At 30.5% G+C, this 20628-nt stretch overlaps 3 protein-coding genes, 1 long non-coding RNA gene and 1 other non-coding gene across 5 annotated transcripts; 1 reads left to right on the forward strand and 4 right to left on the reverse strand.

The window, feature by feature from the left end:
• The first annotated feature begins 3554 nt into the window (after positions 1-3554).
• Positions 3555-5664, forward strand: LOC104727741 (F-box/LRR-repeat protein At3g26922-like). Its single transcript, XM_010446818.3, has 5 exons — positions 3555-3593; positions 3775-3865; positions 4009-4891; positions 4999-5133; positions 5222-5664. The coding sequence occupies exons 2-5, from the start codon at positions 3855-3857 to the stop codon at positions 5513-5515; spliced, it is 1323 nt and encodes a 440-aa protein (XP_010445120.2). The 5' UTR covers positions 3555-3593; positions 3775-3854; the 3' UTR covers positions 5516-5664.
• A 116-nt stretch (positions 5665-5780) lies between these two features.
• Positions 5781-7438, reverse strand: LOC104722340 (thioredoxin-like 2-1, chloroplastic). Its single transcript, XM_010440491.3, has 4 exons — positions 7151-7438; positions 6578-6760; positions 6229-6393; positions 5781-6085 (listed from the first exon to the last, which is right to left on the reverse strand). Exons 1-4 carry the CDS (start codon positions 7334-7336, stop codon positions 5987-5989), a joined length of 633 nt encoding a protein of 210 aa, XP_010438793.1. The 5' UTR covers positions 7337-7438; the 3' UTR covers positions 5781-5986.
• A 375-nt stretch (positions 7439-7813) lies between these two features.
• LOC104722341 (putative GATA transcription factor 22) lies at positions 7814-9614 on the reverse strand. The gene is made up of 3 exons (XM_010440492.3): positions 9234-9614; positions 8672-9112; positions 7814-8423 (listed from the first exon to the last, which is right to left on the reverse strand). The coding sequence occupies exons 1-3, from the start codon at positions 9498-9500 to the stop codon at positions 8043-8045; spliced, it is 1089 nt and encodes a 362-aa protein (XP_010438794.1). The 5' UTR covers positions 9501-9614; the 3' UTR covers positions 7814-8042.
• A 750-nt stretch (positions 9615-10364) lies between these two features.
• LOC147933723 (U6atac minor spliceosomal RNA) lies at positions 10365-10485 on the reverse strand. Its single transcript, XR_015573513.1, has one exon. It is a non-coding gene; the product is annotated as a U6atac minor spliceosomal RNA (small nuclear RNA).
• A 2489-nt stretch (positions 10486-12974) lies between these two features.
• Positions 12975-13720, reverse strand: LOC104722343 (uncharacterized). The gene is made up of 2 exons (XR_757182.2): positions 13386-13720; positions 12975-13213 (listed from the first exon to the last, which is right to left on the reverse strand). It is a non-coding gene; the product is annotated as an uncharacterized LOC104722343 (long non-coding RNA).
• Positions 13721-20628: the final 6908 nt, after the last annotated feature.

A 20628-nucleotide genomic window follows, 5' to 3' on the forward strand; every position in this document is an offset into this window, starting at 1 on the left:
ATCCGATTTTAGCGACTAATTAAAGAGATCATAACGATCTTTGTTTTTTATGGTATGTTTATGTGATAGAAAATATTCTGATATTTAATTCTGTTTTGCTTGATTGATTTATAGGATATGCAATCAGTGGAAGAAAATATTTGGAAATCAAGATGTTGGAACACAAATCTCGCATAGGATCAGCATGGAAGGCAATGAAATCTGTATTTATTGTGTATTAGATTTTTGAATAGAAACAATTGGCGGTGAAATCTGTATTTATTGTGTATTAGATTTTTGAAGTGAAATGGGCTTGGACTTTGATTTGTTAATGTTTATTTTCGAACCCAAACAAAAAAATCGAAACCAAACGTTTTTGTTTTTTAAAATTAACACAATGGCATTCCTGTAAATAAGTTGGAACTTCATGATTTTTTTCATAAACTACTGCAAAAATATATATATAGATCCTACTATATTAATTGAGAAGTTAAATATGAAACTAATCTTAAAATGGATAAAAATTACATTCAATTGTCATTAAAAAATCAGGAAAACATCAAATAAAATAATAGTAGAAAAGTTAAAAAAAAATCTATTAGAATCAAAACTAGTTCATACTTCAAAAAAAAAAGATTAACAGCTAAGATTTTAAAAATCTACAACTACAAATTTTATCAAAAAAAATTTAAGGTTTCAAATTTTTATCAAAAATCTAATCGAATAAAATATATAACAGTTCCGTTTAACAGCTTAAATTTTAAAAATTAATAAATAAAAATAAAAGATATAGATATAGTATTTTATCTATTTTAAAAAGTTATATTTATCTTTTAGCCACTATTCTTTACAAAAATAAAACTAAGTTGAGATTTAAATATATTAACTGCTTAAATTTAAAAAAAAATACAGATAATTTTTTCCAAATAAAGTTCATTTTCTTCGTTAGTTTTCCCTATTTTTATTTTATTTGTTTGAATTACTCAGTTTCAAATAGAGAGAGAAGAAGAAAAATAAATAATAGTTTTCAAAATTTACTAAACTAATATCTCATCAATTATTCCCGTAACCGAAATAAGATTTTCATTCCTCTATTTTTTTTGTTTTGTTTACTGGTTTGGTTTGCTTATAGGTGAAGAGAGAGTTTATCTAAATTCTGATTCAATTGACCCTTCTCACAAAAGAACTAAAAAATCCACTATATAATCCAGATTTCTTGAATAGTATCAAAGTATCAGGATTACCAAATCATAGTCTTAGACTTAAGATATGTTGCCCGGTAATGTTGTAAATATAGATCTAAATGGAGGGTTGATGAATGGAACTAGGTTACAAATAACTAAGATGGCTGATCATGTTTTAGAAGCTAGGATCATTACAGGAACTAGAATTGGTCACATTGTGCTTATTCCTAGGATGTTATTATCGCTATCGGACACTAGGTTGCCTTTCATAATGCGTCGAAGACAATTTCCTTTGTCAGTTGTTTTTGCTATGACCAACAACAAAAGCGAAGACCAGAGTTTATCTTATGTAGGGTTGTATTTGCCAAGACCGGTTTTTTCTCATGGACAACTCTATAGGGCAATGTCTAGGGTGAAATCAAAAGCAGATTTGAAAGTGCTTTTTACAGACAAGAAAGGGAAACCACAAAAAAAAAATGAATGTTGTTTTCAAAGAGGTTTTTCAGAACTTTCACTAGTCATATTTAGTTGCTCTTTTTACATGTTAGTTATATATTTTTACTTACTTTACAACTATAGCAAAGATTGCGTTTAACTGACAAAGATTTAAACAAATTTATTCATTACATGCAAATGTTTTATTGAAAGGTTTTCAATAAACATTTTTAAAATACAAAAATTATAATATAATTAAACCAAAATTTTAATCACAAACTATTATAAATAACATAATAACAAAATAAATTATTACAAATTTTCATCAAAAAAGTTCAGCCCGCAGTTTTCCGCGGGTTAGTACCTAATACACAGTTAAATTTGGTCCAAAAAACAAAAATAAGTAATAAATATATAATCCAATTAATTTATAAAGATTTTTTTTTTGTAAATACAAGATATGTAGTAATACATACTAGGTTTTATCCCGTTGTACACCACAGGTCTATTCGTTTTCATAAATCATTTAAATAGGTTAGTATACTAACATAATCAGGTTTTTTAGTTAGTTAATATAAATATTACAATATTATATATATATATATATATATATATGTTGTTGTATTTGCAAAATTTATCCCATAGTAAATTTCTTTGTTTTGTAATATCAATGTTACACTGTTATATATATTTTGGTGTTTTTACAATAATTAACAGTACTTGTTAATAAAATTATATAGGTTGACCTTGAAAGAACTATAAATATGTGTACTTTCAAAAATACAATGAACTATGATTAAAATCAAATTTGCTAAAATAACTATATAAATAAATTACATCAGTATTTGTAAATATATTTATATTTTAAATAAATATAAGTTTTTGTTTTGTTAACATATCTATATGTCCGTAACATTATTCAACCATAATAGATTACATTTAATTTATTAGGAACAAAAACTTTTATACAATTTTCACAAACACAAAATATAAAAAATATTTGTCGGTTCTCCATGATAGTAGATCCTAAATAGTAACCAACCATGTATGCCAACTTCAACGGGTTGTCTCGTCTCCAAGTAAATAATCCACCTGCCATACACAAATCAGTTGATGGATCGGTTTGGACTCACACCGAAGATTACAAAAGTTCCCAATACTTGAGTATATAATTGAGTATATAGAGATACAAAAGTTCACACGACAAATGCAAATACCTTAAAACCCAGAAAAGCAATTATAGTTAATGTTCTAGAGTCAAGATTGAAATTAAAAGAAAAAAAACTGCCACATGATTTATTAAACGAAGAATGACATATATATCACGGTTTCACCTTATACGCAAAACTTAAGAAATGAAATCAATGACAAAATGTGTTTTTCTTTTCTTTTTGTGTTTGTTTACCGTAATTGGCTAGTTGGAGGGTTAACAAAGTGTTATAATGTTTAAGAAATTTTTGAGGGTTTTGTCTAAGTTAGTAGAAAAATATTGAAAGATCTTTAATTTAAATATTTCAGAATAGTTGATTAGGTATATGCTATTATTATGCTCATATGTAATTAATTTTGTTACTATATGATGTCAAAAGATCTTTAACATTTTTGATTTAGTTGATTGTGTTGCTACTTTTAAGGAACTTGTATATTGGATTAATAATCTGGAGAGTCATTAGCCTACGGTGAAATCTTAACAAATATGCTCATATGCTTGATAATTAATACCGATTTTTTTTGCTTATAAATAGATTTATTAGAACCAGAATTTTATAAATATTAAAATTTGGATACTTGAGTCCAATAAAATGTAATAAATATACAATTAAATTTGGTCCAAAAAAACAAAAATAAGTAATAAATATATAATCCAATTAATTTATAAAGATTTTTTTGTTTTGTAAATACAAGATATGTAGTAATACATATACAATTCAAAAGTCTCTACAAATCTTTATATCAATACACATATTTGCAAAATATATATTTGGAGCGGAATATGTATCCAAAATTTTAATATTTATGATTTTTCTGTTTTGACCGATAAATTTTAGTATCTGATTTGTTCCGTAAAGTTATGGATAGTGCATGTATATGTTGCCCAAACGTAATACAAATTCTCGCATCTACAACTATAATTAATGTTCTTGTTTAATTCCTTAACCTTTTTTTTTCTTTTAAGATAAAATCCCTTTAACCTTTACCTCGAGAAAGCGACACAAGAAAGCTAGGGTTCGCTTCAAGTCTTATCTCATTACGGCGATGGACCCAAAGTAAGTTAATTTCCTCCCAAGATTCTTGTACGTGCATGCGTTCTTGGTTTCCTTACACTCCTATCGCGGACCAAATTAAAGTCTTACGTTATTTATATATATCTTTCAAATTGGAACCGTCATAATTGATGTTTTCGTATCAGATTCTGTTGGCGAACCTTCAAGAAGAGACGAATGGTTGATGTGAATAGGGATCTGATAAGTGAGTTGCCTGATGCTTTGCTGATTCAGATATTGTCTTTGGTTCCGACAATAGATGCAGTAGGAACTTGTGTTTTGTCCAAACGATGGAGTTCTCTTTGGCAATATCTGCCTAAGCTTGACTATCACTACCAGAATGGTAGAACTTCCTCGAGATTGTCACCGCAATTTGTTCATAGGTTCTTGTTACTGAATAAGTCACTTCTTCTAGAGAGTATGCGACTTATAGTTGAGTCGGATTGTGAGGCTGTTGATATCGGAATTTGGATTGGATATGCGGTTGAACGTGGTTTGCGTGAGCTTGAACTCGATCCTAACTCAGAGGATGGATCTATCCGATTGCCAAGTAATATCTATGCTTGTAAAACACTCGAGGTCTTAAAACTCAAGAGCTATGTTCGTGTAGATGTTCCTGATTCTCCTGTTTGTTTCAAGTCCCTCAAGATCCTAAACCTTCACCTTGTTTACTACGAGGACGAGGATTCAGTGCGTAGACTTTTCTCGAGTTGTCCTAATCTTGAAGAATTGGACGTGAAACGATATATTGACAATGTGATAAAGTTCACTATCGAATCATCTTCTTTAAAGAGATTACCAATACGTGATCGTAGTGATGGAGATGGCCAAAGAGGGTATGTGATCAATGCCCCTTCTTTGAACTACTTATCCATTAAAGGACCTAAAGATTTTGAATTTTCTCTTGAGAATACTCCGAAGCTAGTGGAGGCAAAGATTACAAATATCTCTAATATAAAAACTGAGAAGATTCTCCTACCTCTTGCCTCGTCAGTAAAGCGTCTCTCCTTGTCTTTGTCGCATTTAGAGGTAAAATTGTATCCTTATAAGCTCACATCAAATTCAATTGTTTTAGAATCAAAATCTTTCACTCATGAAAACCAGGACAAATCAATATTCGTTTGCTTGTAACGCAGACTAGGTATGCAGCCAGTATTATCTTCCACCAGCTTGTATATTTGGAGCTAGGTACTAGAGAAACCGAGTGGTGGAATTTACTTATGAATTTGCTAATGAACTCTCCTCAGTTACAAGTTCTCAAGCTAAGAGATGTAAGAAACTCCTTTAAACTTTGCTTACCTATCTAGGCTAGTTTTGCTGAGGCTGATGAGTCTAAACCATTATCGGTTATGGTTACAGGGAGACGGGAACTACAGTGAAGAGCACGAGATTAACCCACCATTTACCAAACCGATTTCTGTTCCTCCTTGTTTGTTATCCCATCTACAAATATTTGAGTGGGAAGGATACAATGGACAACGTGAAGAAGAGATACAAGTTGCAACATACATACTTACAAATGCCAAACATTTGACGAAGGCAAATTTCTCGAGGAATTACAAATACTTTACTGCTGATGAAAAACTTGAGATGTTACAGGAGTTAGCTCGTGAGCCTAAGGCTTCAACGTCCTGTTACTTTTTCTTCGAGTGAAGAAAAAATGCTTTCTTAGATGAAATGCAACTGATGCAATTTCGTTAAGTGTAATTAATATGTAGCTTTTGATTACTTTCATTCGTTAGTATAGACTTTCAGATACATATACATACACTGGTTTTTGGATGAATGAATTTGTAAGACAACTAACATATAGGAAAATCAAAATTTGAAACCCTGATGGAAAAGTGAACATGCTAACATTTACGGTTGGGAGAATTTTTGGGATGCTAGAGAATATTGGAGTGTACTTCACACATGGTAAAAAGAACTCGCGCATCTCAAAATTGAAAATACTAAAGACACACGTTATAACAATGTCCGTGCAAATTGTCTAGTTATATGAACTCGAAGTTAGACTATTGTTTTTTATGTACAAATTATGACGCACCCATATGCAAATGCAGTTGTATATACAGAGAAGCCATTTAACAAAAGAACCTTTGATCAATCAGAATCAGACATGAATTATACGCTTGAATCTTCAACCTTCTCAGAAGCTGAAGACGAGTAGTCACTGACATTTCCTACATTATGTCTCTCTATCGCATCTCTCAGTTTCTGGAACTGCATAATGTTTGCAGAAAGCTTATTATTAAACTTGGCGGATGCCACTAAGACTATATGGTGCAGTGGCTATACTCTGCTTTCGTGACAGAGAATTGTGATGATTGACATTATAGAGAGAGCTGGGGACAAGAAGAACTGACCTTGGCAAGAGAGCATGAGAAGGATTCGACTTGGCCATCAGCGCCTCGATAGAAGTGGAAGTATGGTAACACCTTGACGTTCAAGCTTTTGCAGAGAGACTTGTTCTCGTCAAAGTTTACTTTAAGGAGCAAGATATCAGGGTGTTCTTTCGCCGTTTTGCAGAGCTAGAAAAGAATAAGTACAAAGTCTCAGACTCTCAGCTTTAGAAAAAAGCAAGCTGATCATTTCAGGACTTGAAAAACTTAAGAAACCTTAAGGTTCAAGACACCCAAGTCAAATAAAATGAGAAATGGATTGAGTAATACACGAGAAAAGATAACATTGTTAAGTAGCTCAAGGAAAGCTAACCTTTGGGAACATAGCACGGCAAGAACCACACCAAGTTCCGTAAAAATCAACGATAACTAATCTATCTCCCGCATCTTTTAAAGCGTTCAGAAACTGTTCAGTCGAAGTAATGTCAATCATGTTTGGCCCTGATTTCTTCTCCCACCATTTTGGCTGTTCGGTTTCAGCAGCTAACGCTTGGACCTATCCCAAAACACACACATATATATTTCATCTCTTAGCCACAAACAACATAACACTCTATATTACAACACCAAACACTCATAAAAGATACATATTATTTAAAAAAAAGGCCCTTAACGCAACTTAGCTTTAATCAAAGTAATACAGTATAAACTTAAAACACAAGACTGATGTAATCGTCTCTGTGGCTCAGAGACCTCACACTCACAGTATACATCTTCCAGCTTAGACCACATAAAGAGTAATCAAAATCAAATGAAACACATAACCTAAATTCCCAAGTGACATAAGAATAATAAGATTTAGCAGATACTCAAAAAGTGGAACATGGGTTCTCAAATTTTAGCCGTAAAGTTGGATCCCAGCACAAAAAGTTACGAAATTTCATACCTTTACGGAGTGAAACTGCTTCCTCGATGAGAAAACTAAATACCCGATCAAAGAAGAGCTCGAAGATGGCAGGCCGTGGAATCTGTTGAATGAATTTAGAAATTGTCGGATCTTGATTGGTGGAGAAATCGGAGCAGAGTTAGAGGAAGTGTAAAGCGAGATGCTGAGGGATCGTAAAGATGTCATGTCGTCGTCGGAGATATGAATCGCATCGCACCACAAAGACTTCGCCTTTTTTTTTTTTGAGCTTTCTAATTTTCACCGGAAAAGTAGAAATTTGTTTGCGACACCTCCCCAAGTTTCAAACTAATTTCAATATAACCCCTTTACTTTTTGGTTATTTTCTAATGTTTCCGAAATTTCTGTTTTCTTGCTATTTTATCCAGGAGAATTTTGAAATCCCCTTTTCTCTTGATTACAAAAGTTGTCTTGATTGGTTCTCTAGCCACGTTTTTAGTGGTTGGCGCAACATTATATGCATGCGTCATTTTAGTCGTTAAGCTAGTTTTATTACAGGAAATTATTCATGTTGGCCGAGTTTAATATCAATCTCTACTAGCCATATGTACGATCGTTGCTTTTCAAACTGTTTACATTCCAAAAAGATTTTCATCAAATAAAATGCTTGACGAGATATCGATACATTAAATCAACTCGCAGATCTTAGAAACACAAATAAACATGAGATTGAACAAGAACAACCACATTATCGCATCATAGAAACACGTCGTCTTACAAACAAAATCTATTGAACCACAACATTCTCTTATCACTATATCACCGCAAGAACAAAATTTATTCTAACAAATATTCTAGATACTATTAGTTATGACTTATACCTGATAAGAGTAGTTCCCTAATTTCTCAAGAAGGTGAGTTTTAATCAAAATAATCATCCGTGAACCATTCCGTACGATAGAGCCATTAGTAAAATGGCAGCCTCCTTTTCATCTTGAGGGAAAACTTGCTGATAAGCTGAACTTTTGCTTAACAGTATTGCTAGATCGTCGAAATAAAACTTGTCTGAAGAGGAAGAGGATGACAACATCGAGGAGTTGTTCTGAGTCTCCAAGTCTCCGGCTGTTGCGGCCTCCTCCACTGTGATCATTTTCTTATCCGAAGGAGAGGAGAGATTACAAACTCCATTTGATCTCTTGTTTTTGTTTTTCATCTTCTTCTTTAGGACCGGTGGCGATTCGTGAGAGATTCCGGTTGCCGTTGCTGCGGCCCGCCTCGCCTTCCTTTGCCTTATGCCACAGGCGTTACAAAGAGACTGTAATAACAAAACAATAGGGATAGTATGGTTAATTATCTTGTAAGATTAAAATACTTGTTAACCTACTTAGAATACTACCTAAACTTTATAAATTTGCCGGCTAGATGTATTTTTTTGAATAATATTTTGTTATTAATAAGTACTATAAATAGAAATTAGTTATTCGAGAGCTTATATAATCAAGTATATACAATATGAAATTAAACTTAGGCATATATTTTCAATTAAAAGATGTGGTTGATTACCTTGGGACCTCTCGGACCACTTCTCCAAAGAGGAGTCTTGGTTGTGTTACAATCGGAGCAAATCCTAATCACGCAATCGTTGCTTGATCCGTTATAACCATTCTGGTCGACAATAATATTGTACTGATTTGTTGATATGTTATTGTGACGATCATGATCTCCATCCAGATTGCTTTGGTCCGATGATTGGTCGTTGTTAACATGTTGTTTGTTGCTGTCGGTGGTGGTAATAATCGCTTTTTTCTTCTTCATCAATCTCACCTTCGAAGAAACCCACTTGAGCGTATTTGTTCCTGTCTTGCCTTTTGTCGGGTATTCAGGAAGATTAGTTCGGTCTTGATGATTATCCTTCTTCTTTATCGTCAATTTTAGTCGTGTCTCCTTCTCTGGCACCATTTGATCGCTTGATGATGAACTGACATCCGATACAAACTTGTTGGGCTGAAATTTCCATATGAAAGTTCGGTTAATTTTATTTTGTATTAAATATACAATAAGTTTTACTCTATGATCATCAAGAAGTAACATTGATATATATATATAAATTCATTTAAAACTATACCTCGAGAGGTTGGGAGAGATGGGTATCAAGAACGCCGTGAAAAGTATTAGTGTTGTACCCAAAATATACTTGATCTTGGTGAGAGTCGATCAAGAAAGGGAAGTAGGAAAGAGATGGTGGCATCGAAGATGAGAGATTAGAAGAAGCTTGGTGATGAAAATGTTGTGGTTGATGATTTTGATGAAGAGAGGATCCAAGAGAAGAGAGAAAAGGTTGGTGGTGTTGATCTTCATTGAGATCTATAGTGTAATGAAAATTCGAACCCATGATCGATGAAACACAAAAGAGAGAGAAGACGAGAGGCTAGGAGAGATCAGGGACAAGTAAAGAAGGATCCAAGCTATACTACGTTTGACCCTTTTTAAAGGCAATAGACCACGCGCACAAACAAATATGTTTGGGTGTATGTGTACGTATATACATCACTAGTAGGATAGAACCATTATTTAATTTTTGTTCCAGACATTTTTATCATTACTTCCCATGTTCGGTAAACTCAATAAGATTATAAAAAAAAAAATGTTCTATATAGTTTTAAAATAGTCTTCGACAAAAGTTCAGTTATGTTATAAATTTTTATTTAGCTATGAAAAATATATAATAAAAATGTATGAGATGATGGTATTCAATACGTAGGCATTTCTTTGGTGGAAAACAGGAAAAGGTACGTACGGGTATTAAAAAGTAAAAATAGAATTAAAACTATATCATACATGCCTGACAGCCACCACAGTTTTTTGGTTTTTTTTTTTTTTTTCTGCTTTCCCGAAAACAACATTTCTGATTTCTCAATACATAAAACATGCAATAGATTAACATACGTAAACTCTCTTTTCCCCTTTTTTTTTTTTTGGTTAAAACGTAAACTCTCTTTCTGAAACTTTAATAGTTATATAAAGCCAAGTAATATTCTTAACCGTCTTCATTTAGAGAGGTATTGTTCCGACATAAAAATAACATTGCTGATTTCTCAATACTTAATCAACAAAACTACTTTTTATGAATGGAACTGATGAGTAATTTTTGTTTTTTTTTTTTTAGTAGTTAAAATTCTTACTTTATTTTATCAATTTCGAAGGTACATAAATAATCCTGTAGTTCATAGCATTATTATTTTACTTTATTTTCGTCTTAAAATTGGGTTAGATCCACCACGAGGGTGGAGAGCCTTAACCGGAAGTGTTCAAAGACCCGAAGGTCAAATCTGTCTCTGTCAGAGGAGCTGCCAACCATCTCTCCTTTCTAGGAACACAGTTCATAGCATTATTAATAAGTGTCTTCCTCACTAAAAAATCTCACAGTTATTTTTAAATATAATAAAAACCTTTTAAGGAAAATATAACCCTATAATGTTAGGGCAGATGCGAGTGTTATACTTATGCAAGCAATGTCTATGTTTAAAGAATGATGAAGAGCAATCAAATGTTTAAATATTGGTGACATTAGTTATGGTGATGCTAAAAAAGTTATGATATGGTTAGAAATTGTAAAAGATAATGGTAAAGAATATCATTATAGTTGAGATCTATACTGAAATTTTAGATAACAGATTGAACTACTATTGCTGGTGAAATTTGCTTACAACTGTTGAGATCTAAAACTAGTTTATGGTTATTTTGTAAATAGGATAATTATTTATCGTTGTCAAACTCGTGGAGGAAAACATAAACCAAAAACAATAAATTAAGAAGTTCACGTGAGTCCATCTGAAAACAAACACATGAGACAAATGAGTGTAGGAGTGGTAGTGGTCGACCCCAAACACAAGTAATCCTATCTGTAATATTTCGTTACCGTTTATAAAAGAGACAAAAACAATCATATATATAGCAAAAACTAAATAGATAATAATATTAATTACTTGAACAAGAACCACACATATTATGATAATGATCATATGATGCATTGCAGGTTTGCAAACGGCTCAACTCGATCATCTTCAACAACAACAACAACAACAAAAAACTGATCAGGTCCTATTTAAGTTCAAGTCGCTCTGTTAAAAGCAAAACTATGCACGAAGATAATAACTTTGTTTTGATTTCCGGTTCAATAGTACTACATGTCAGTATATGATTCATAACTCCTAATTAGGAAAAAAAAAGAAACAATTGATCTACTTTCGTAGCCTTTTCAAATCTACTAATTAATATTAAATCATTGCAAAGGTAGAAGAATGTTCAACAAAATACCCAACAAAAAACAGGACCTTCAAAATAGGATTAATGAGGATGATCGGTAATTTCTAACAAAAGTTTGGTGTTTCATTAACTAGTACATACTGTATATATCAATCATAAGTTAAAAAATACTTATAAGTTATAGTATATAAGTACGTATATTGATCTTTCCACGGCATGTGATTCATAGAGAGAGAGAGAGAGAGAGAGAGAGAGAGAGATCATAATTGAGAGGAAGAAAGGGTGAGAAAGGTATAGAGAGAGAAGACAAGAGATAGGTTTAGAATGGCAAAGGAAGACAACATCCCCACCTTAGTATTCGCCAAAACCATTCAATTCCTTCTGATCAAAATTTACAGGTCACTCAGGACTCAGGACCCTGACATTTTTAATTGTGTGTATGTGTATATATGAAATTTACACACACACACATATATATATATATATATATATATTAATATCTCAATATTTCATATATATTGTAATCATGAGCCTAACTAGCTACTAATGTAGTAATGTTAATTAGTTTTCAATTTGTTCTTTTATGTTGCTGATGAGACTGAATGACTGATTATCGCTTAGGATCCACGGTGAAATATCATTTTGTAATTCCACTATTTCCAAATCTCATAAATAGATGCGTGCCTAATGATCATCAAGATTGGAGTAAAGTTTGGTAAAAAGATGACGGAGATTTGATCCAAAAGTAGAATAACATTCTATAAAGATTGAGAGCTTGATAGATGAGTTAGAGAACCATTTTAACTTTGTTCGAAACATTTATTTATTTATTCTTGTTATACAATGTGAAATATGATTAATTAAGTTCGAATTTTAGAAGCAGGGACAAAAAAAATCTAAAAATCAAAACCCTGGATCAAAAACAAACAAAATAGAGAAAAAAGCGAGGATCTATCACCTATGAAAGTTCCTTAGCTAGCTACAACTTGCTTTATCACATACATCCAATTATCGCAGCTAGTACGTAGCCCCACCACATGTTCAATTATAATTTTTTTCTAAGGTTTTACGTAATTAGGGTACCTCAATGGTAGACCTAAAGAAGTTCAACACGTAGGCTCTAGACTTTTGTTTGACAAACCAAGGGATGATCATGATCGAATTAGTTTGGATATGATGTGATATTTTCTTACAATTTCTCATAAATAATTGAACATAAATTAAAATCTGAAACGAGTAAACACTCCAAAAAAACATTTAAATTTCTACGGCAGATTTTGAAGGAAAATAATAGAAGATACTTGTTTTTTTCCATTTTCCTACAAAATAAATGGAAGATAATAGTCTTAAAGAAATCGATTTTGGAAAGAATTTTATAAAAAATTTCCTACCAATTTCTTATTAAAACATTTTCTTAAGAATTTCGTAAAAAAATAAGAAAAAACTTTGTAACTATTTTCCTACCAAAATGTTAGTTGAAAACAAATATCTACTAATTTCCTATAACATAACTCTTACCATTTTCCTACTAAAATATTAAAATATAAAATTAATTAATTAATGTCGAAAATTAAATTAAATTTTATAAAAGAAACAATAATTATTAATTAAAGAGTTTTATTAAATTTCCTTAATTAAATAAAATTACAATTTTTTTCCTTAAAAACAAAATAAACCAAAAAAATTACAACTCTCCGACGCTCTCCTCCGCCGCTCTCCTCCACCACCATCTCCGGTACTGTCCTTCTATCACCAAAAATCTTCTTCTCTTTCTGTTTTTCTTCGTTGAATCATAAGAATTACTTTGTAAGCACGGACGTGTATTAATGGCGGCGAGATCTGGAAAAAAAAAATTAGATCTGAAAGATAAGAGGAGGAAGGTGACGGGAAGCTAAGATAGAATTGAGATATGCAAAAACACAATTGGTGAATCATCTCATCATCATCATCAAATCTCGGAACAAACAGAAAACAATGATATGAAAATCAAACTCGAGGAAGAGGAACGCACCATAACTGAAACGAAGAGATCTCGCCGAGTAAACCGGAAAAGTAGATCGGAAGAGGGACGGCAGCGAAGACGAAGAAGAAGAGTGGTGAAGCTGAGCCTGTGCTTCTGCTTCTATTGTGATGGCCTTGCATCTGAGTTTTTTTTTTTTTTTTTTTTTTTTTTTTTTTTTTTTTTTTTTTTTCTGTCTTACGCTTCTTTGACTCCCAAAGAAGACGAAGGGATGAAATCTTTGTCCTTCTGATTTTTTTTATCTCACCGTCTCTTTTTTTTAGGCAGTATTAATATTTATTTGTTCCCTAATATTTATTTATTAATATATATGCCTTTACGTAAATATATATTTCTTCTATTAGTGTGAGAAAGCTTAACTAATAGTATAAACTTTAGTGGAAAACATAAGGAAAGAAAAGAAGAACATAATGAAACATATGTTTGAAAAAGTAAGTAGATAGATTAAAACAATATTTGGTAAATATAAATAAATGATTTTTAAATTTATATGTATAAAGATTAAAAAGTTTATTTTGTGAATGTAAAGTAATGTAAGAGATTTTAAATTTATAAGTAAATGAGTTTAAAACATAAAACATTTGTTGACAAAAAAAAACATTCTCATTGGTTCGTCTGAGCTAATCTTTTGTTGACAAAAAAAAAAAAAACATTTGATAGGAAATTGGTGGAAAACATTCATTCAATTGGTAGGAAATAAATTTCGAAGGCACTTAGAAAGAAATGTTTCCTACGAGTTTTCTACGAAATTGCTTCAGTATAGTTTTCGTAGGACATTGGAAGGAAATTTCCCTACCAAATTTCATATTTAGTTGCTTCTATTTTCTTACAAATTTTCCTACGATTCTACTTTGTGAAGGAATTTCGTAGGAAAATTTCTACGACTTTCTTACGAATATATTTCGTATGAAATTTCCGACAAATTTCCTACAACAACTGTTTTTTGTAGAATAATCATAAATTTTTTGTAGGAATTTTTTTTAACCAAAATTTGGTAGGAAATTTGGTAGGATTTCACAGTGTTTTCTTGTAGCGAAAACAAAGCTTCTCCGATTGTAAAATATTCAAAGATGTAAAAGCAAAGTATGCAAGTTAATTTAACTCGCGTGGTCCGTTTCAACGGGCCGGTGTCAGTCAACTACTATAAACCCTAGTTGCACCCATTGAAACACAGCTAAGGGCAAGAAGGAAACTTACACCAAGAGAACAGAATCTGAATCACAATAAATGAAGCAAGAATCAGATGGATAGATATGTGTTTAGGAAAAAAACAGAATTGGCATGAGAAAAATAAACGAAAGAGAGATGGGATACGTATGCGGCATAGGGATCACAAATGCCTCACCAAGTGACACTTTGAGAGGAACAAGACACATATTTAGACATACATATGACACTATATGTATATGTATATCTATATATGTGAATGTCAGTAAAATTGGGGGTATGTCCAACATTTTGGTACTTTTCATGACTTGTCTCTTTTTTTGGTTTCTTCTAAAATAATAAAATTTCCCAAAAGGGACCATTGCCTCTCTGATCCTCACCACCGTATCATCTGTCTTGTGACATATATTGATATGTGTGATGTGAGCTCACTTTCCCTCTGATATTATCATCTAATCTTTACATCATTATCACATATATTCTTTTCATTCATTAAACCGGATTTTCTAAGATTTTCTGTGCTATATATATGTAGTCGAAACTAAACTTCAACGTATAAGATAAATATGGATCATGTGGTGGCCAAGCACATACGTCCCCAAACCCTAGAAACCCTAGAAAATAATCTCTGAAGAGTAAATGCGTGGCAATCACTTATCTTGTTGTCGACAATGTAAATTGGTTGGTACAACCGAATTTTTCTGGTTTGGCTTAATTTCCTGGTTGGTTCTATACCACTATTTTATTGTTGGGCCGAATTAGAAATTGGGCCGTCAAAGGGCACAAAAGTATATATTTCTTAACTATTCTTACGTTCACTTGTCACCACTTCAAAAAAATTTAACCTAATGTATAGGTTTTTTCCAAGAACTTGATCCTAACGAGCCTTAGAAGTAAACGTGAACCCGTTTGGACAAAGTCCAGTTTACGTAGAAGGCGAGTAAAGAGAAACAAAATAAGTTAGAACTGAAACAATATGTTTTGTTTTTTTTTACTTTAACTAGGATTAAATTCGTTTTTGATGCATCTAATTAAACCAAGTTTGAATTTACAAAAAATGTTGATAGTGTGATCCTGTCTCAATACAAAACTCCTCTATTTGCACTTTTCCAGCAAAAATAACATATATATTATTGATTAGAGCATTGTTGTTATTTCTTATTAGTTTTTTGAAATGCTCAGTGACCTCATTTGTTCGTTTTTCTTGTATAGATTATAGAATATGAAAAATAAGATACAGTAAAATATTATATTGTGAAAAACAGAATTGGTTAATCTGATCATCTTTAGATCATACTATAGAAACGTACTAAAAATACGCTATGATGAGATGATATGTCCCACGTGTTCCAGTGAGAACGACTCAATAACAACTTTTATTCTAATTTCAATTTCATAACAGTATCTAAATTTACAAAAAAAAACTAACTTCTAATTTATCTAATTTTTCTGTCAAATTTTTTCAGCTACCAAATTGACTCTTTTAATTTTATATGCGAGTTTGCTTTTATTTTTTCTCTTTTTCAAAACACGTATTTAAGATATTTATAAACAAAAGTGTACACGGTATTGTCTGTCACAATGGTTAGTTGGTGAACGTTGGAGGATTGGATAAGGTGTTAGTAAGATTTGGTTAATATAGCTACATGTCAGTCGGTTTGGTTGGAAGGTAAAGCTTTGTAGTCAACGAACTTAAGTCATGGGTGCGGCTACTTGAATTTTCCCAACGAACTAATGTCAACTAAACCACATTGTATAACTTCGATTATTGAATTTGACTAATACTTTATCTTTTTTTTTGGACAAACGCTAATACTTTATCCTAATATTCCTTTTATATAAAATGTGTTGGTCACTTTACAATATATATAGTTCGGGTAGTTATTTTTTACTAGGCCTACAGAGTGAGTCCTTATTTAACCTTTAACTGTTTAACAGTCAAACAAAGAGTGTCAGTGTGTCACCAATCCTCATTTATTTCTTAAAGAACTTTGCCTAATTAGGTCTTATAAAGTACTAGCTAGGGACGGTCATACCTATAACTAGCTGAATTAACTTGGCTAAGTATAAGACCAGACAAAATTGTTCAAATGTAAATTTACTATTAACATCATTTACATTCATATAAGAAAATATTGTATGTGTCATGTGTGTATAGCTTACCATCATTAAATATGCATTGTGCAACCGATTTTTTACTATAGTCTTTTCCACATGTTCTCTACTTAGGGTCGCAGACCACCCAACTTGCAATATATCCCATTTCAAAGATTTCATTATGATCCATAAATGTTTTCAAATCATATATTAAACATGTATACATGATATATACATATGTTTTAACATATACGTCAAACAAAAACATACAAGTCAACATAAATATATTCTAATATGATATCAGTATGTTAAAATTTACATAGCTCATTAATTATAATGTAATCCTCAATCTTGAAACCAAACAGACATTTTAGAGACAAATATTTAATTTTGACCTTTTTAGTAGTCTAGAATTTGATAGATTTCATAAATAAGTTGGAGTAAGTGTGGTTAGTTATTTTAACTACTCAATAAGCATAAAGAATGGAAAAAGAGAATAAGAATTAAATTTGGGTGTGGGAAAATGGATCTTAAAGGAATAGGAAAGTTGTAAATTACTCAACTGGTAACCGGCAAGGTACTAAGCTAGGTTTAAACTTCAAAGTCACCCGCCCAATCCCAAAAAGGCAAAAACATTCCATAATTTATACATTTTCTTTATTAATGTTTTTAATAAATTTAAAGAAATAAATACATTTTCGCGATAACATTTGGTAAATAAAAGATAAAAGTAATTTTCTAGAATACAAAATTCTTGTTAATTTTTTTTAACACTCTCCAATTTTTTTCTTGCTTGGTGCAAATGATCTTAGTACATTTATGTTTCAAAATTTAATGGTATACATCTTTAGATATATAACTAATATTCCTTCTGTATTAAAAAGGATGATGTTGTAAAATTTTCACTAAGATTAAAAAATAATAAATAATGCATTATTGTTACTTCCTTTTGTTTATTTCTCTTTTTTTTTTGGTGAATTGTTTATTGGAAAAATGATTGTCAGCTACTTGAAGTATACGCCAACACATGACCATAAATACAAATAATATAAATGTTCTGTTAACTATGTGAACTATTGTCATCACATAGGGACATCCATAAACAAACATAGGTTATGTGTACAACACCATAAATATTAAATTTTGGCCGGAATCCGGCGTTGACCAGTGTTGACCAGAAAAAATATTCAAAAAATATATTTTTTTTCTTTTTTCTTAATAATATATTTTTGTTTTTATGTAGTTTTGATAAATAAATAAAAACTATTAAAACAAAATAACAACAAATAGTTATACAACAAAAAAATACAAGAAAATTATATACCAAAAAAATTAAAAATTATATGACAAACAAAATTTGTGATATATCTAGTAACTAATTTTGTTAATACAGAATTCCCAAAAAAAAAAAAAAAATACAGAAAATATACCAAAAATAATATAATAAAACTATACCACCCAAAATTTTATGTGTAGTAGACTGTTTCATAAAACTATAACACATATATACCTTTTCCTTTTAAGAATCATTTTTTTATTTTGTATTTTTAAAGGTGGAGGTTTTAAATATTTTTTTTTCTTTTTACTTATTCATAAGATTATGTCATTTAAAATACATCCAAGACATTACCAACTATTTCTTTGTTTTTAATAAGAAAAAAAGGAAGAAAATAATGAAAATTCTATTTATTTACATGAAAGACATATATCAAGAAGATAGTTAAAAAACAAAAGTTGATTTTGTAAAATCAAAGGTTGATCTATTAAAAAAAAAAGAAATAGTTGGCAATGCCTTGGATATATTTCAAATGGCATAATCTTATAAATAAGTAAAAAAGAAAAAAATATTTTAAACCCCCATCTTTGAAAATACAAAACAAAAAAATGATTTTTAAAATGGAAAGGTATATATTTGTTATAGTTTAAAAAAAATCTACTACACATAAAATTTTGGTGGTATAGTTTTCTTATATTATTTTTGGTATATTTTCTGTATTAACAAAAATAGTTACTAGATATACCACAAATTTTGTTTGTCATAAAATTTTTGATTTTTTTTTTTGTATATAATTTTCTTATATTTTTTTGTTGTTAGATTTTGTTTTTTTAAATTATACAAATCATTTAATCTTTTTTATTTATTTATAAAAATATATAAAAACAAAAAATTATTATTTTTAGGAAAAAAAGAAAAAAAAATGAATATTTTTTTCTGGTCAACACTGGTCAACCCCGGTCAACACTGGTCAACGCCGGATTCCGGCCAAAATTTAATATTTATGGTGTTGTACATATAACCTATGTTTTTTTATGGATGTACTTATGTAATGACAATAGTTCACGTAGTTAACAGAACATTTATATTGTTTGTATGTATGCTCATGTGTTGGCGTATACTTCAAGTAGCTGGCAATCATTTTTACTTGTTTATTTCTCTTTTTAGTACTCATTTAGTGGTGGTTTTTCTGACATTTGTCATTCAGTTGCCTAGATAAGTTTAATTATATATTGTAAAAGTCAAAACATTAATTAATTATTTGATTTTAAAAATAAAAATAAAGTACATTAGATATACTAAAGAAAATCATTCTTTGTGATAAAAGAAAAATCTTAAAACATCATCATCTATATATACATTTTTTGAAACATTTATGAAATAAATCCTATAGTTCCAACTTATTTATAGGAAATGCCATTGACATTTACTATTAAACTTATAAATAATATTCCTTCGTTTTAAATATCAGATACTCTTTCTATATTCTCTCCAGTTGATTACGAGTTTCCTTTTCAATTTGTTTGAGATTAGATTTTTGTGCAAACAAATAAAACAGCATTAAGTTATTTTTGGAAATAGAAACAAAAATATCTTATCGATTTATACTAAATTGATTTTGCAGTTTTTTTTTTCAAATTTTGTTTCTTACGTTTTTCTACAATCAAAGAAAATCGCATTCACTAATACAATATAACAAAAGCAATAATATCTTATTAAACTATAATTCTACACTAGCATATTCCATAGACTCCTAACAAAAATCTACTCACCTTCCGAAATTGTGAGATTTCCAAAGATATTACCTATTTGATCACCAAGCCTATTTGTAAGCACTCACATAACACAACCCTACTCTCTCATTGAAACTATAAATAGTTCTCTTTCACGGCAGCTCATAACAACACCAAAACCAAAAGTGATAAACTTATACAGAAAAACTTTAATTAATATCAAGTGTTGTGTTTCTTATACAATCTGTACTCATTTATCTTTGTTTATAACTGTATCAGATTCAAGATCCAAAAGTATTGTCATGGTCATGTCACAACAAGTCAACAATGTAAGCATCTACACTAAAGGTTTGACTTATTCTTATCTCCAATTAAACTATTATAATTTGTCTCTTGATTTTATTTACAGGCTCCAAAGCAAAAGACTACCAAGAAGATGACATAAGGCTAAAGAGCTTCTTTTTAATGGCTATTATGTTTTTTTTTATAAAAGATGTTTTTGGTTAACTCTCATTCTCACTTCTAATGTTTATTTGTAGTGAAACTAAAGATGACAGATAAGTTTATTTATTTTGCATCCCACATGTAGTTGATTACCTTTTAATTGTTTATGTTAAAAGTATGATACAATGAAGTGCATTTTTATCAACCTCCGATCATTTACAAAGCAAACATAATATTATTAGCTTTATAAATTAAAAGATGAGCCAACATACTGTTTTGATTTCGAAAGGAGATTCAAAGTTATTAATCTACAAAATTTGGATGAATCGAACAATGAAAGAAATCGTTGATTTCCTCTCTGACTTTTTTTTTACAGTCGGCGGATGTTTTTAAGGGAACCCACTTTTCCTTTCTTATTCGTGTATTTGAATTTTATTAATAATAATTATTTCCATATGTTTATATCTCTCTCTTTTTATGTTAAAAATGTACATATTATACAAATTATCCTGGGGAG

This window comes from Camelina sativa, chromosome 11, assembly GCF_030686135.1.
Source record: "Camelina sativa cultivar CO46 ecotype springtype chromosome 11, ASM3068613v1".
Classification (NCBI taxonomy): Eukaryota; Viridiplantae; Streptophyta; class Magnoliopsida; order Brassicales; family Brassicaceae; genus Camelina; species Camelina sativa.